The sequence below is a fragment of the Mirounga leonina genome, unplaced genomic scaffold (assembly GCF_011800145.1).
Source record: "Mirounga leonina isolate KUSES-001 unplaced genomic scaffold, KU_Mleo_1.0 Mir_173, whole genome shotgun sequence".
Classification (NCBI taxonomy): Eukaryota; Metazoa; Chordata; class Mammalia; order Carnivora; family Phocidae; genus Mirounga; species Mirounga leonina.
The window spans coordinates 11,493,649-11,511,666 of NW_023270447.1; the positions used below are offsets into that span (position 1 = coordinate 11,493,649).

The window sequence follows — 18,018 nt, forward strand, 5'->3', positions numbered from 1 at the left end:
GCAGAGTGAAAATTTAGAAGGCTCTTCAAAACTCAGCAAAAACTTACTGCCTACTATGTAGTGTGCACCTGACACTTCTCTGCGAGTGAGGAAGACCTTGGTCAACAACAGAAAACTCTCCGCATCCAAGGAGCTTCCATACTAGTGGATGTGCGGCATCCATGGCAGCAAGACGATCACAGGTGCAGTACTGGAGATGTAAGAAGTTGCCAGATCCAGATACGATTTTGGAGACAGAAATGACAGGACTTATTGATAGTCTGGTCCCTGAAGGAAAAAGAATCAAGGCTGATTTCGAGGATCCAAGGCTTGAGCAATCAGGTCAGAGACATCATTTATTGGAAGAGGGAAGGTTGGGAGAAGCTTGAGTAGGAGAAATCTAAGGTTCTGTTCTGGAAATAGGAAAGTTGAGATGCCTCTTAGGTATCAAAATGTAGCTGTCAGAAGAGTAAGATGCCAATCGGGACCAAGGCTGCTAGTGAAAAGCTGCACATGATTGATACAGGATGATTTAAACAACATCACACTGGCTTTTGAACACTTGCACAAGAAATTTCAGAACGAAATTACTTTGCTTTTACTACAAATAATGGCACAAGAAGTCAAAGAATGTAATTGTGTAGATTCTTACCACTCATATGCAAGAGGTAATCTATAAGAAAAGAAACATTTTTAAATGTAGTAACAAATTTAATTTAATTTAATTTTTTTTGTGAATAACAAAGTTTAAATGGGAGGCTGGGAACCAATTCTGATAAAGTATTCCCAAATCATATAAAATGTGAAATTTAAAACATTAATACAATATATTGAAATCAAGTTGAAACTGGAAGAAATATTAGCAGATCAAAGTAATTTTACTAGGGCACCTGGGTGGCTCAGTCATTAAGAGTCTGCCTTCGGCTCAGGTCATGATCCCAGGGTCCTGGGATCCAGCCCCGCATCGGGCTCCCTGCTCAGCGGAAAGCCTGCTTCTCCCTCTCCCACTCCCCCTGCTTGTGTTCCCTCCCTCGCTGTGTCTCTCTCTGTCAAATAAATAAAAAAAATCTTAAAAAAAAAAAGTAATTTTACTAAAACTTGTGCCACAAAGGAGGTTGTCATAGGTGAACATAGTGATGATAGAATTTTCCACTTCCTACAATGCAATATTTAATGACATTTCTCATAATGTTTCCTTAAGATACGGTAATTATAATAACTAAAAATATATACTATAATATAGTATAGGGCTTTATAGTTTATAACACTATCTTAATTGCAGCATATTTAGATGAACTACAATGAATCTCAAAAATACGGGTTATAAAAAACGCACTGACATGTGTAGTGTTGTTAAAGGAAGGAAAAGGTCAAGAATGAGTCTGTATGTAACACCATTCAAGGTCTAGGTATCTAAATTAGTTTTCACAAATAAACTGGCTGTGGTTTAAATGGCATGCATAGATACAAATTCAAACGGGACAGTGTGATAGAAGGAAACTAATGTCAGCCTCAGAGCCAGGAGAAGCCACTTTCTCCCTTCCTTTATTCCACTAGCTTCTAGAATTTGGGGCAAGTTGCTTAACCTTTCTGGACCTCATCTGTTCTCAGTGAAATGGGGGGCTGCTTACATTGCCATGTAGTTCTAGAATTCTCCATGTGCTGGCATGATTTCAGAGACATTCCACTCATTTCTTTTACACAGTCACTACCCTCTATAATGTATTAGGTCTTCTACCTCTGTCCTCTGCGTGATTCATTTCATCCTCCACATTACTTCTAGGCTGAGTTTTCTTTAAGAGTGCCCCACCAATAACTGAATAAAGTGCCAATTTTTTAGAATGACACTCATGACCTTTTATATTATAGCCTAGTCTGCTGTTTAATTTTGTTCCATACTTACTTTCCACTGTCCCAACTCACAAACAGCCATTATACTTACGTCTCAAAAGACATGTTCTAGTCTCTGTTTGACATTACATTTTCACATTTGTGTCCCATAAAAATTGTCCTCATAAAGGTCAAGATGACATGATTTTTTCTCCCTGAAAACTTCTCCATGCTTCACATTCAGAATGGAAGACTCTGACTCCTGTACTCCATATATATTTTATTGTAGGACCTGTTTGCTTTGGACGATAGTTTTTTGCATATTGTCAACCTTAGTCTTAAGATTAAGTACTTAAAATTGAGACCTGTGTATTTCACACAGTGCTCTGAATGTTTTAGGTGTTCAGTAAATGTTCACCAAATTCAATCAAAAGAAAATAGGACATTACCATTAAATAAACAGAAAACATGAACGATTTCTTAACAATCCCATAGCCTATGTTTTGGGGATGTGGGTGCCAGATACTGTATTAAGTTCTATAACAGATTGCTGCATTCAGTCCATACCTTATAAAGTATCTACTGGTATTCCCAATTTACAGATGAGAATACTGAGGCAGATGTCGGTTACATAAATTGTCCAGGGGTCACAAAGCTGATGAGTGGGAGCACCCAGATTCCTACCCAGGTGCCTAAGTTCAGGAAACATGCTGTCAACTTCTTTGCTCATGGCTCTCAACCTACTGTCCCCTCAACATTGTTACAAAGGCTGATTGCCACAGGGAAAGAGGGTGTTGCCGGAAATGTGTGCCATTTAAAAAAAGTCACCCACTTTTTCACTCTTAAACAGTTTCTCTACCTCTTTAGCTCCCAAACATGAACATTGGTTCTTTTTTTTTTTTTTAATTAATTTATTTATTTGACAGACAGAGAGTACAAGCAGGGGGAGCAGCAGGCAGAGGCAGAAGCAGGCTCCCCGCCGAGCAGAGAGCTCCATGTGGGGCTCGAAACTGGGACTCCGGGATCATGACCTGAGCCAAAGGCAGACGCTTAACAACTGAGCCACCCAGGCGCTCCATGAAAATTGCTTCTTGTGCTCAAATCTACTACCTATCTTTTCTACAGCTCAGTTAACTTTCAGTTACTGAAAGTAGAATTTATTGGGGCGCCTGGGTGGCTCAGTTGTTAAGCGTCTGCCTTTGGCTCAGGTCATGATCCCAGGGTCCTGGGATCGAGCCCCCCATTGGGCTCCCTGCTCCACGGGAAGCCTGCTTCTCCCTCTCCCACTCCCCGCTGCTCGTGTTCCCTCTCTCGCTGTGTTTCTCTCTGTCAAATAAATAAATAAATAAATAAAATAAACAAAAATAAAAACAAAAGAAAGTAGAATTTATCGAGCAGCAATTCATATCTAAAAAGAAAAGCGCTTTTATTGGGTTTTCATGTAAGCATCATGACCTCTTTGGGAACTGTAAGATACATTTTGAGAAAAGACCCTGCTCCAGCTCCGTTAAACAGCTTGCCTGGCTTCTAAGTACCAAGCCAGAGTGGGGAGCTGTATCCGTTCAACTCCCAGAAGCACGAGCCTCATTCCACCCTGCAGCCTCTCTGGCACATGCCACCATCTGGCATTAGTCCGGTGCTTTTCAGGAAAGAAGAACCCCAGGCTTCCGTGGAAATGCCGCGTAAGGACAGAGGCGAGAGATGGCCATGTGTGCGGTGGGGTGTCAACAGTGGCACCAAGAGTGAAAAGTGCTAGGCACTTTCAAATCACACCCTTGATCATCTGATAGTCCAAGGTCTTAAAGCTCTTCCCCGTGCGGTTTCTCCAATGGAATTTTAATGGTTTTTTGGTAATATCTTAAGAACCCTTAATTATATCTTGGATGTTTTCTGCTCTTATCTTCACTTGTGTTTTCCCTCGTAAATAACTTCTAGTATAAAATACCAGGGATTGGGCACCTTTAAAGCTCCAGACGCTTTCCTGTTCTCATTGTTTCCTCTGCACTGCTTTCTTTCTTTCTTTTTTTTTTTTTTTTTTGAAGATTTTATTTATTTATTTGACAGAGACAGAGATAGCGAGAGCAGGAACACAAGCAGGGGGAGTGGGAGAGGGAGAAGCAGGCTTCCTCCCGAGGAGGGAGCCCGATGTGGGACTCGATCCCAGGACCCTGGGATCATGACCTGAGCCGAAGGCAGACGCTTAACGACTGAGCCACCCAGGTGCCCTGCACTGCTTTCTCTAACTGCACAGAGACAGACCGAGGAATGCCTCTGGCATAGGGATTGTCATATGGGATGGCAGTTGTTCCTCCACTTTTCTCTTTTACCCAGTGATACGACCCTTGAGAACAGAGAAATGGTCTTACTCACTTCTCTGTCCCCAGGGCCTAGCATAGAGAAGGACATACTCAGTAGCCTCAGTGTTGAATAAATACATACATGGATGGATGGCTCTAGCAGAGATGTTAAGTGGTTTACACAATTCTTGCCGTGTGGTTAATATGATAAAAGAAAAATACCCATGTTAAAAGATCCTTACCTACTTCTCTCACAGAACATGCTCCTATTGTAAATTTCTAGAATTCGAATAACGATTTTTTTTTAAGCATTGAAGAACACAAGAAACTCAAACTAAGTCCCTCAAATAGCAATGGTAGTTAATAGGGATGAGCAACCAGACCTAATATATATGTTAGGTTTAATGAGAAAGCTCTGTTCTATGTCTTTATATCCAAATATAAAGTACACCTTCATAGCTCTAAAAACATTAATTAGAATCATTCAATGATCAAACAGTAAAGTTTAAAGTAATAATACATGTCCTTTATTATCTGAATACTGACCCAGCATTAGGCTTGGGATAGTAAGCTTTGTAATCACCAGTTTTAACCTCAGGTTTTGAAGATTTGCTCCTCTTACATAATTAGACAATGAGGTATATGCATTGACTTGGAAAGCATTTTGTTCTTTAAACCAAATTAGACACTAGGACCTGAGGCTGGGGACCTGTACCTCAATTGTTAAAAGTAATTGCTTTTAAATCTTTCTAGAGTTGTAATTTCTTTTCCCTTAGAACATATACCCGACTTTTAAAAATATGGGTACAAGTAGCAATTTAATGCTACTAATATTTTCCAGGTGCCTTTTAAAGAAGTTTACATTTCTGAACTCATGCAATCTTTGCAAAACCTCTTACTATTATTAGGTACTATTATTATCCCCACAGATGAGAGAACTGAGGCATAGACATATGACATGATCTGTGCAAGATTATACAGCTGGTTAGCTAGATTATAAACTCTAAGAAGCCCAACGCCTGAGTTCACGTTCGTGATCATTATACTTACTGCCTTTTGCTAAAACTTCCACCTCTGACCTTTGCCTTCACAAAGACATTGAGAAATAGCAGAAGTAAACTAATATAAAGTACATTTTATCTTTATATACCATGGATGCCTCCCTACAATTTCTGCTATGATTGGTATTATGCATGTATTTTTGATATCCCCTAAAAATTTAAAATTTTAATATACTTAGATTAAATGGATTTTACTATTAGTTGGATTATTTTCACTATTATTTGGATTATTTTATTCATGTAGAGAAAACATATATATTTTCACCTGAATGGTCTTACAAAGGAAATACATAGTACCTTTGGGGTCCAATACCTATTTCCTAATATGAAACAACATAGGAGTAAAAGAAAAATAAATAAATATTGTCAGGCAATGTCAGGGAAATGAAATGTAACTGAAAATTACTAAAATTTTGAAATATGGAATAACAAAACCAAAATTATGATTTTGAGATCTAAAGTGACATATAATTTTATGTTATAAACACAGAAATTATTGAATTAGAGACATCAATCTTTTGAAAAATTTTTGAGTTGTTCACTAAATTCAGGTACCAAATTTATCATTAAACTATTTTATGTAAGCACTATAAAAGTTTATATTTTTTATTATGTAATAATTAATTGATTTAAATCATAACATTTATTGAGTGTATACTTTGTGGCTGATCTATTTTATTTGACCTATCAATTATCCAACAAAGGGATTTTTAATCTATTTTTTTAGATAAGAACTTAACAATGTCTCAAGAGCCACTCTCTCCTTCAAGTTTGTCTCCTATGTACTTAGATGCATACTTAAATGCATATTATGAGCCCACCTTCAAGATTAAAGATTTTCCAAGGCTGCTAAGGATTTTATTTACTTGAATGTATCTGTGAAAGACATCAATGAATATAAAAGGAATACTGAAGGTGGAATATTAATGTGGGACAGGACATTAATAACTTTTACTTTCCAACATTCTAAGGCTGTGATTAAATTAAGTATAATTGTATCATGTGTTTCAGTTTGACATGCATCAAAAAGTCAGATGAATAAATATACACACCAAATACAATGTAATGTGGCATACAAGTACATCTGGCAAAGAGGCACATTTTATTACTCAAGTTTTAAATGAATAAATCTAATTACTGCTGGATTGCTTGACCAACACAAAAACTTGGGAAAGTAAGTAGTTTGAACCAAAAGTCGAAAGAGTAAATGAGATCATGTGTGTGTGTGTGTGTGTGTGGGCGCACACGCGTGCGCCATTTGGCAGACTTACTAGAGTTTTACCTGGTGCCATGCACATATCTTTGGAAGGTGGCCCAGTAGGATGGATGTCTCTGAGCTGGAGGGACCATTAAGCAGTGTTGTGGCTGATGACATTTTTAAGCAACCTCTCTACTCATTTCAAGAAGTAACCATCCATCAGAGATTTGGTTAGCCTCTGCACATATGCCAAGATTTGAGCAGCCTCTGATTTTGGCAACACAACCATCTGGTCTGTGTAGCTAAGCAGCCCTATTTTGCTGTTGAAGAAGGGGGAGGTCCCTGCCTCACTGCCCAAGCTCAGTGTCTGCGCCTTTGTTATGCTTAACTGCCTCTGTCTAGATTAGAAGTTGTTGTCCTCATTATGGTTTTTAATACGGCCTGGAAAATGAAGAAACAACACAGGAGAGGATGTGAGACTGAAACACAGCTCACTAAGGTATTTGTGCTTCTTGCGGTCATCTCCTATTACTCATCTCTCCTCTCCTCTGTTGTGTTGACCTCTGCAATCTTAAAATGCAAGAGTAGTGATGGGGGAAGGGACAGGTGGGTTGGGAGTTTTGGAATGAAGAGTCCGTAAAATTATTTTATAGCCCCAGAGAGCAGGCATCTTCTGGGAGGTGCTGCACTTGGCCCTTCTTGGACATGTTGGAACACTTATCTGGGTGATGAAGTCTTAGCGATTTCTTCCCTTGTTTCTGAACCGGACTAAAAGGACCACTAGCCTTTGGAATCAGGCAGAGAAGACTGAGGCCAAGGCTACAACTAAAGCTGAGGCTCAGTACAGTCTCTATCTCCCTATCTCCATTAACTGACAGATTTCTTGACCAATGTGACTTTAATGCAACACAAATTTATGAGAGCCTATTATCTTTTCCCTGCTATTTCTATTGCTCTAGAGGTTGGAGTTTTAAAAAAATGAAAAAAATTAATTATCTGAATTATCTCCTGGACTAATTATCTAAAAGTCACTAGAACCAATACTGTCCATGAAATAACTATATATGCATGAAACTTAAATATCAAAGAATCTAGTATCATTGAATAAATTTCTTCATGTATGTATAACATTCAACTGGAAGTAGGAACCCAGGGTAGAAAAGTTTCAAAAGTTCATTTCTTTCTAGTATACAGTTTGCAACAGATTATTGCCCATCTTTTTATGTTTTCCCATGGAGAAGACTCAGGATCTAAACCCAAACCTTTACAGTTGGGAGCTGTGTTTTAATCACTCAGATCTCAGTTGCTACAATACAAGCATCTCCAGATCATCACAGAGGAGGCAAAAAATTTGTTAATTCTTTGGGGTGTATCCAACTGTCTCAAAAAAAAAAAAATTCCAATGAATTTCACCTTAATAGCCTAAGTGAGGTCACTTATTCCAGAAGATTAGATTACCCTTTGATTCATCTTTTCTTGTAGAACATATTTTTTTTAAAATTTCATAGATGTCTGAAATGAAACATGAGAAGATATGTAATTTGCACTGGATAACTGCTGCTGAGTTCATATAAGGTATATAGAAGATGTTCAGTAAATGTGGTTTCCATTTTGTGAGTGTGGTGTGTGTGTGTGTGTGTGTGTGTGTGTGGTGTGCTTCTATCAATAAAAAATGAGCATGTAGTCCAATAAGCTTTGGTTTATATGTATTTATATATTGAAACGGATTACTTTATCACTATATGCACATTATAAAACATACCAAAATGTGTGATACAAAAAAAAAATCAGGAAAACAAACTCCTTTCTGGGGAATCTAGTAAAGTCTGAAGCCACATAAAAAGTTAACTTTAGACAAGATGAGGGGTGGGTGGGTGGGTGGGTGTTGGCAAATGGGAAAGAGAAAACTCATTTACTAAGCACTCAGTTTCCATTAGAAATTGCTAGCCACATTATATAATTTGTACACAAAGAGTCACAAAAACAAGTGTGCCCACAGTTTTTGCACCTTTTTTACAAATATGGAAATTGAGACTTGGAGAAAGTGAGTTACTTGCCCAGAGTTTGCTAGAATGTGTGCCTTATGTAACTAAAAGTATTATCTATGAAAATTAAAACAATTAGTTCTTTGTTTAAATGACACCGATTTGAAGTCTCACATCTCAAAAACTCCAGAGGTATGCCTTAGATCATAAAATGAGTATAAGAACTGAGGACTCATATAGACCTTGGAGATTGATTTAATCTTCCATTGTTCAATAATTCATGAGACAGAACAACATATTTGATGGGACATTCATCAGCACTTACTTTATAAATAAAAATGTCTCCTTTAGCTGAAAAAAAGAAAGTCAAGGACAAATTTATGTGCCTATTAGTGCTGTTTTATTCCATCCATTCAGTGAAAATTTACTGAAACTCTACTATGGACTAGGAAGAATGCCAGTAATGGTTCCATATTATTTCCACTAATTTAACTAAAAGGCACATAATAAGCCATCAATAAATATTTATTCAGTGAATAAATGAACTGTCATGAAGGTACAAACAGATTATATCTGGGTACTTCATTTTAGCACCCCTTTTCTGGAGACTACTTAAGATTGGTCTCTTTTGGGCTCTGTCCACGTGGGCCTGGTTTCTGAAGCATCATTAAGACTTTATAAAATAGCAGTTTTACCACTAAGGCAATTACATAGCCCAGGCTTTTGGTGAGGACATTAAATTGTAAACAACACATTCACACATAGTTTCATGGTTCCCACTCCCAAACAACAGTCTGCTAAACAAACTGATACCTCATTTACCTTTTCCTCTAAATACATTGATTTTAATTACCTATATTTCTCCCTCTCTTTAATTTATACCTCAATGGTCTAAGGCCAGTTCTAGAAAAATATACAGAAGCCATCTTGTTATAGCAAATAAGGAAGCAATTATCTTCCTTTATGTTGAGTTAACATAAATGTTCTGTGATTTGAAAACAACCAAAGAATAATGGAACTACAGGGCAATTGATTCAGTGTCTAATTACTGAAAAACACCTCCACATTAATTGTGTCAAAATTAACATTTCTGTCCTTGGCTTCCATATTCCAAAATCCACTTGACCATGAGGAAATTATTGGAATTACATTTCTCAGCTAATTAATTCTAGAGGAAATCATAGAAGCTAAGATGCTCATAAATAGACATTTCACAGTCTAAATACAAACTTCTTTCTTTTTTTTCTTGTGCTCAACATAGGAGTATAGTACTACTTGGGTTTTAGGCATATACTTGGACCTCTTTGAGTCTTAGTCACTTCATTTGTAGAACAGAGTTAGTATCTACTGCTCAGTTGTATTTAAAGGATCAAAAAAGACAATGATGTGAAAAATTACATTACATTATAATAGAAAATTCAGTTATTTTGTTACTGATAATGTAAATTATATTCTTATTCCTTCAATGTTTTCTCTTTCTTTTCCTGTCTGTCAGAGACCTCATGTCAAAGGAAGCAATTGTGAAATTATAAGTGGGCAATTAGGCAATGAGAAAGAAAAATATCACTTCCAAATTTACAATCTTTAGCAACCATGCTTTTCAAAGAGCCTAACAATTTGGAAAAGCAGAAGATCCATTCACAATTGCTTTAACATGTCGACTAACGGAATGCAATGTCATAAAATGTGCACCCTACGTCTTGAGATGTAACTTTCAAACAACTAGCACAATTTGCTCAAATGTACAATTAGAATGACCTGTATTTTTAGTGTTATAATCCAGGGGGAAATTTTCTAATATGAGGAATTCTAGAAATAGTAATAATTAGGACTGAGCACTAGAACAGGAGGCGGTTCTATTCCCAATCTGATATTAACCAGAGTGTGTCTTTCGGTAACTCAGTTAACCTTTTCAAGGCACAATTTCTTCACCTGTGATAGAGGAACCCAACCAGATGTTCTTGGAGTGCATGATTTTATTAGACTTAATTCTGTAATACAATATTTCCTCACTTTTTTTAAAAAGAGAGTTTGCCTGAAAAATAGCCTGGGCTGTATACGTACTCTGGTAGGAAATCTGCTGTGCGTAATACCCGTAATACATTCCTTACATAAACACTGACAATTGTGCCTTCAATGATTTGTATTTAACAAGCGATCTTAGACAAGCCAAATGCCTAAAGGAAACTCCATGGCTTGTTCACAGACTGGAACCCCATTCCCTCACACGCATTTCACGCCTACCTTCTATTTTCTCATGCATCTTCTCCTAATCCCCCTATGGCCTGGCCTCTCTCTGTTTCTGTTGTCTCTTTGGGATTCTTTCTTCCACAGACCTGCATACTCTCCTTTTCTAAGCTTTATTTCAGTTCCAACTCCTCCTCACGCCATCCCTAGCTGCTCTTTTGGTCTCCACAGGACACTCATGAGTGCCCTGTGCCTTCCCAAAGGAAGCGCCTTTTTAGGCGGACAGATACCGTGTCATCTACACCTTCGGGTCACGATTAAATCTCTTCCTGTGACTAGGAGATAGCACTAATGGAGCCAAGTTCAGTAGCCGAATAAAAGAGAAAAACTTTATTCCACAACTCAGAAGGAGCCCTGACCAGACATCTTTCCAGGACCTGCCTTCAGACACCATGAAGCTAGCCTGGGAATGGTGGAGGTGGGTATCCCCATCACACTGCTTTGTTACATTTAGTAGAGCATGAATGATGGGGAGCAGTGTGATGGCGATGTGAGAGTGAGATGCACCAGCATTCAGATCCTGGCTGCTTCACTTCATTGCCGTGTGTCCGCACAAACATTTAGCTCTCTGAGCTCCAGTTTGCTGATTTAAAACATAAGGATAATAATCACCTCATCACAATATTAACACTAGTTCTAGGGTAGTTCTCAGGATTAAAGATAATGTATGGATAGGGTCTGTCACATAAAGAATTGAAATTGATTCTTCTATTTATCATTATTGTTGTTGTTGTTGTTAATCTCCTCTAAGGTTGGTAAAAGCCAAATGTTTTGGGGTTGTGTTTTTTTTTTTTTTTTTTTTTCTGTTAGAGAAAAGTAGACCACAGAACATTATGAGTGAGTTGGTCACGGACACACAGTTGGATGGCGATGGTACCTAGAACAGCGCAGAATTCCCTAGTAGCAGGTTCTGCATATTTACCAAAACTTGGTATTTGTGGAAATGTCCTCATTTAGTCTCTCTAAAACTTAGGAATCTATTCTTTATTTCCTTCTGGTTTTTCATCAGAGGACTTTGTGCACTGTGACTCTAAAAGAGGAGGAAAATTTGTCAGCTCATCTCTGTTGGCAGGTTTGCAGGACTACTTTGAGCAGACTATTTCGCCATGCCATCCAGAAAAGGGAAAAGCCTTCGGGTACTATTTTGGTATGTGCAATGCAGAAATGTGATTTTGTACTTCTTACTGGTGCCAAAGTTTATGTGGAAGGAAATAAGCTAGCTACATTTCCCAGTGAGAAGATCAAATGAGTTATATAATTTTCACACAGATCATGAGCTAGAACAGAAATTGTGTGAATTAAGGTTTGCCACAATTAAGAATCTGTGGACACTTTCCAGTGGGAAGAAAACAAAATTCAGATTAACGTTTTATCAGGACACCAGAATGTCTGGGCGTGGTGTTCAGACACCTAACCAGGGTATCTGTGTTCAAACAAAGGCTTTTGGAAGTTCTCCAGGTAGGACGGCAACCGAGAAACAAGGGCTTTTACTCTCAAACACACTGTCTGGTTACCAACCCTACAGTAATTAACCTGCCTTAACAAAATCCTGAAACATAGCCATTGTTAAGTACGACATTCAAACTGGTGAAAACTTTCTGTATAATTTCAAGTTTGTTGTGTTTAAAATATCCTGAATCTGCAATGCTTCAGATACTGCTATTTGATGCTTAACGGATAGAGATGATATTCTCACTCAACCTGGGTTTGTGCTTGCCTGTTTGTGCAGGTGTGTGTGTGTGTGTGTAGAAAAACAAGAATTTCAAACAATCTGTCTCTGTGATCCTATAAAAATATCCTGGCATATTGGTCAAACACAGCTCTTCGACCTCCATAAAAAGAACATTAGATTAGTAATAAAAGTGTAAGTCATAAAACAGAACATTGAAATGAAAAAAAGCTCTTTCCCATTTATTTATTAAGAATATATACCTTTTTGGCTTAAAAGGTATTTGTCATTTGTTTATATTACCTACTGAATTGATGTGAACTCGTATCTTTGAATAGGATGACTAATGAGAACAAAATGGTGAGTCTGAGCACGGGCACAACCATTATGATGCCTTGTATAAAAGAAATGCATTAGGCACACAGACCATCAGCCTTATCACATGTAATGTTGGATGATTAAGCTTGAAAGACCTTTTACTAATTCTAGGTGTGCTGCCGGCTGCAATCGCCACCGTAAGTGCTACAATCATCAGTTGGAGAGTGCTTTGGAACTTTAAAGGCAAACGAAACCTTTTCTTCAGTGGAACATTCCTTTTTAACCTGCTTTTCTGTTCAACCTGATAAGGCCTTGGATATGCTTGTTTGAGAGCTTCTTTGAAGTTGAACAATGCAAAACCAAATGAACAAACTTGTTCATAAAGCGAGGTACCCCGCTGGAAATCATCATGTGTTTTTCAAATCACCATGTAATATTAATATATTTAGTTACTGTCAAGCATAAACCCCTTCATCAGCAGACAACTGGCAGCATAAACCAAAGATGTAAGAAAAATGAATTCTATCCATTAATTTAGTGTTTGCTTAACATTGAGTTTGGTGGTGAGTTGGGACAAGAATACTTGATTTTAGGGGCTGAACCACTTAACCCAGTGGCCACAAGGATGTAATCTCCGCCCTCTGACCTTCTGCACATGGACTGCCAGGGTCTCCACTCTTTCTCTGTACCTGGTCATGGGGACTTGTTGAGGGGACCCTAGCAGCTAACTAGTGAGTCATTATGGGGAGTGGACACTGTCCACCAACGCTTTATGTCCAGAGGGATCCTGTGGAGGAGGAACTCAGCTGAGGAAGAAAACTGTGGAAAAAACTGTCATCTTTGTCGATGTGCCTTTCTTTGAAACTATATATTCCTATGTTTACCAGTGGGAGACCACAGGCAGTAACTTTGCCCCTGTGAATATTCTTTCAGTGTGTGGAGAGAGACAGTTGGTAGTGGTTAGGAGCACATGCTCTGAATCAACACCTGGCTCTACCTCTGACCCGGCTTCGTAAACCCCAGGCAAGTTGTTCAATTTCCATGAGTTTCTGTTTCTTCTTCTCTGAAACATAGACAATAATGGCGTTTTTCTTAATGAGAACCTTTGAAAACTGAATGAGATGGTGCAGGTAAAGCATTCAGCTTGCTTTATTCCTAGTATCTATTAAGTGCTTCATAAATGGTTGTCATTATTACTGTACAAACTGTAAATAGCACTCCGTTGGTTACTCTCTCCTTTCCTGTCCATTAAAATAGGTCCATTTCAGGAATGCTCTGGAACCCGAACCACCTCTAGAATTTGGGGAGGAGGTGGGGGCTTAAGTTATTGTCTGAGGTAACAGAGAAAGGCTTGAGATACGTACTTTGGGCTGGTCTGTGATGGAAGATTCGCTCATGTTTCACTTTTCCATTTTAATTACTAAGGTCTTGGGAAACTATGTGTAAAACAAAGTGTCATTATTCTAGAGCATTTTACTGACATGTTAATTCCTGCTATTTATTCATCCTCCAAAGGAGATACAAAGCTCATTCTCACTGGCTTCTAAATGAGTCATTCCAAAGAAGCTTGGTAGTGCATCCTGTCAACCCCTTAAATAATTGGTGTACTAATGTCTTCTCCAATTTTCTAGAGGTTCTTTAGTGGTTCATCATGCATTGAAGTTTCAAGGAGATAATTTGCAATCCAATTTTTGTGGCTCTCACTTTGAAATCTGTTACCCCCAGGATATAATGTTATTAATGCTCATTCAAACTCCATGCATAGTCTTCAAGTAATTATTCTATAGCTTGCCCTGCTAAGGAATTTGTAGAGGGTTATTTGAATGGGTCAAAGGGAATGTAATGATTTGGGGCTATTTCCACTCATGGAAAAGAAGTGACATTTGTGAGATGCTTGTTCCTAGAGACACATTTCAAATGCATTATGAGGCATTTTTGCTTATAAAATTTTAGATTAAGTGATATGTATGTACCCCTGTGAAAGGTACTTCAAAAGTGCACACACAGACTCTTCAAAGGCATCTCCTTAATTCTCTGGTTTGCATCCTCTTTCATAAAAGTGTTTTCCCTGAAGCCATACAGCTGCAGTCCGTATTGTGGTCAGCTTCTAGCTGACCTCAGGTGTGCTCCATCCTGGAGGTGGAACCCAGAAATGAACTGATTTCTCCTAGAACACATAAGGGGTCCGGACATGGATGAAAGTGCTTTAGTATAAAACCACAGTGGCTTAGCAATGCGACAAGTGGCCTGACATGATTTAGCTTAAAGTCAGGTATCCCATTTTCTTTCTATTTATGTTCCCTTTTCATCATGGAATCTTCTGCTGTCCACATTTTTTTCTGGAGAAACTATTATCTTTCAACAAAATTATCTAAACCATGACCTCAAAATCCCTTGTGAGAGAGAAAGGGCAAAAATAAATGAATCAATTAATTACTTTAAATAAACAGGATACCTCTCTTTTTTTTTCTTCTTTTTCTTTCTTTTCCTACGGGTCATGGATGAAGGAGTCACCCATCATTTTTCTGAGACTTATGCAAGTCACATACGTCTTTCTTAAAACTGAAACCATTTTTAGAATTTGGGACACCTAAGAGAAATTTGCAAATATACTGTCCTCTACAAGAACCATCTGACAATGTCCCTTCCGCCCAAATTTCAAGGCAATGGCTATCCCTCAATATAGATAAGCCTCACCCTCATCAAATACAGAATCTACTATCTGTACTTGGAAGTGCTAAACCTCCATATTTGGCTGAAAAGACGGCCAATGAAAGATATTTATAATTCAGCAACACTCTAATATTCTCTATTGCAATCCAAGTTTTAATTACAGAACATAATTTTATGACTAAAACCATTTAATTTCTCTAACCCTATCCATTGTGTCTCTTTTCTACCTCTGACTTAATAAACCTCTTGCCCAAAAAATGTCTTCCTAATGCAATGGACCACGGTGCATGGAATCACTGTACCTGTCAATCTTTATAACCCTCCCATAAATTGTTCCTTTCTTAAATACTGCATTTTGGTAAGTTAGAGGTTCATTATGATTACATCTGCATGTTAATTGCTTATCCTTAATACTGCTCAGCACAAAATAAATGTACATGTAGAAATCATGCAAAAGCAGATTGTGTCACATATTTTAAAAATATTATACATACATATATACATACGTATACACATACATATATACAGGTATGTATAATTTTTGTTAGCCATGGAAAAGGGCCAATAGATTGATGCCTAGAGATGCAGACCCAATTTTAGAAGCAGATATGAGCACCATAGTAATTATAATAGGGGAACGCTTGTGTGTGTGTGTGTTTTAATAAAGCAGTCAGTAATTCTAGTGCTCTATAAACATCCCCAGACCTCATACCTCCTGAGCATGGCTGTATGCAGTTGAATTCTTACCAAAAGCTCACAGAGTTCTAGATACGTACTCGTGGACTGAAAACACAAATCCCGAAATATTGGCATCATGGCCCCCGTGGGCCACGGACGCTGTGCACACCGGCAGAACAGGAGGGCCAGGGAACTAGCCCCACACTCACTCACACAGGTATCTCTTCCCTGCAGGCCACCCAGCAGCGACACCACCAGTGATAATCACCCCTGGCTGGCAGACACTCACAGGCACACTCGGGGGAGCTCCGGAGAAACCTAGGGGAAGGCGGAGGGTCGGGCATGTAGGGCAGCGGCGCGCGCCCCGGCACAGTCTCCGCGCCTCCGGCACCGTCCAGCACCCGAATTCGCTCCGGAGCTGCCCGCAAGACCTGCATTATGCCAAGGAGCTGGACCAACTCACCTCCACGAAATAAAAGCAGGGCAAGAGGGTCACGCTGTCCTTGATCACTTTGCCCTTCGGCCTCTCCTTCGCCGACATCCCGGCCGCCTGCCCGAGTCCGCGTCCTCCCCCGGGCGAGGTGTGCACCGCGCAGCCGAGGCGAGCTGCCTTCTCCAGCCGCAAGCGCCCGGCGCCGCTGATGTCACATTCCCCGCGGGCGCCGCTGGAGCCAGCGCGTTGCATGCAGCGCCCCCGCCTCTCCCCGCCCCTCTTTGCAGCAACCCGGCGGCTCTCTAAACGGGCAGGTCCCCTTCCTCCCCCTCCTCTGGCCCCCGCTGCCGGTTTTGCTCCACCGAGAGACGTCCAGCTCCCTCCTACAAGCTGTTGCTGCAATGGCTTCCCCTCCCTGGCACCCTCCCTCTGCTCTCCACCGCCCTTGCCGGGCTCCGCGCTGTCGGAGCTTGACGTCAAGAATCGGAAAAGGGGGGACGCACCCCTGGATATTGCAGCAGCGAGGCTGAGGAGCTAAGACACCCACGCCCCCCTGGAAAGCCTCCTGGGCCGCTCCAGGCTCTTACTTAAGGATTGCTGGAGAGCAGAAGCCCAGCTCCTGCGCACTGACCTACAGCATGCACACCGACCTCTACCTGCATGAAATTGAAACTTGGATCCCATACTGAAAAGTAGGCCGTGGTGGGAACTTACTGAGAGCTGGCAGCTCTCCAGGAATGAGGGCCCTTAGGAGACTCCCTGGCTCCCTACAACACCTTCCTGCTGATAAACACCATCACCTGCCTGGGAATGGTGAGGCTTCCCTGCATCAAGGGAGGCAGATGTGTGGGTTTCCTCACTGAGCCCAAAGGCCAGGGCATGTTCTAACCGCATCATCACACCTCCAGAACAAAGCCAACATCACAGTCTTAACTGTAATAGGAGGCACCTCTTCTTCCTTCACCTTGTTGACAGTGAGCTTGGCTGGTCTCAACTTTGTGATTATTCTGACAACCGAGAAGAGTCAAGTGATACAAAGGAGAAAAACATCCAGCAAATATAAAACACTGTACACACTGTATTATACTAATAAAGATAACCCACTTCCATGATAACGTGCCCCAATCTCTTCAAGGTCTCCATTTCAAGCATCTGACTCCAATTCCAATCCCCTCATGACCTCATCTAAACAATGAACTCTCAAATGCCCCAGCCTCCAAATACCATCACACTGGGGGTTAGGGGTTCAGTCTAAGAATTTTGAGGGGACACAGAAATTCAGTCCACAGCACACGCCAGTAGATCTTTGGCAGCAGGGACACAATCTGATCCACCAATGTCCACATTTCACAGGCAGTACAACCTTATGCCCTCATTTTCTTGGGTTCCAGAGCCCAGCTATACAAACCTTCATTTCCACCTCCCTATGCACCACTCCTAGCAAGCGAAATCCCAGCCTCAATTAAACCAGATTCTCTGCCCTCGCCAGAACAACTGAAGGTGTGTAGAGAAAAACACACAACCATGTGGTGGTGTCTCACATTCGACTGACGACCATGAACTTCAAACAGGCCCCACTACCCCACAATCCTAGTATTTTTCCAAAGTCTGTTCACTTTCTCACTCTCTGGGGACCAACTCACACTTTTT

General features: G+C 39.9%; 1 protein-coding gene across 1 annotated transcript in view; it reads right to left on the reverse strand.

Moving 5' to 3' along the window:
* PLPPR4 (phospholipid phosphatase related 4) overlaps positions 1–16,652 on the reverse strand; it is a 40,380-nt gene extending 23,728 nt beyond the window's left edge. The window contains exon 1 of the mRNA XM_035017956.1: positions 16,399–16,652. Within this exon, the coding sequence (XP_034873847.1) occupies positions 16,399–16,620 (222 nt within the window). The 5' untranslated portion in view covers positions 16,621–16,652. The remainder of the gene's footprint in view (positions 1–16,398) is intronic.
* Between the last annotated feature and the right edge of the window lie 1,366 nt (positions 16,653–18,018).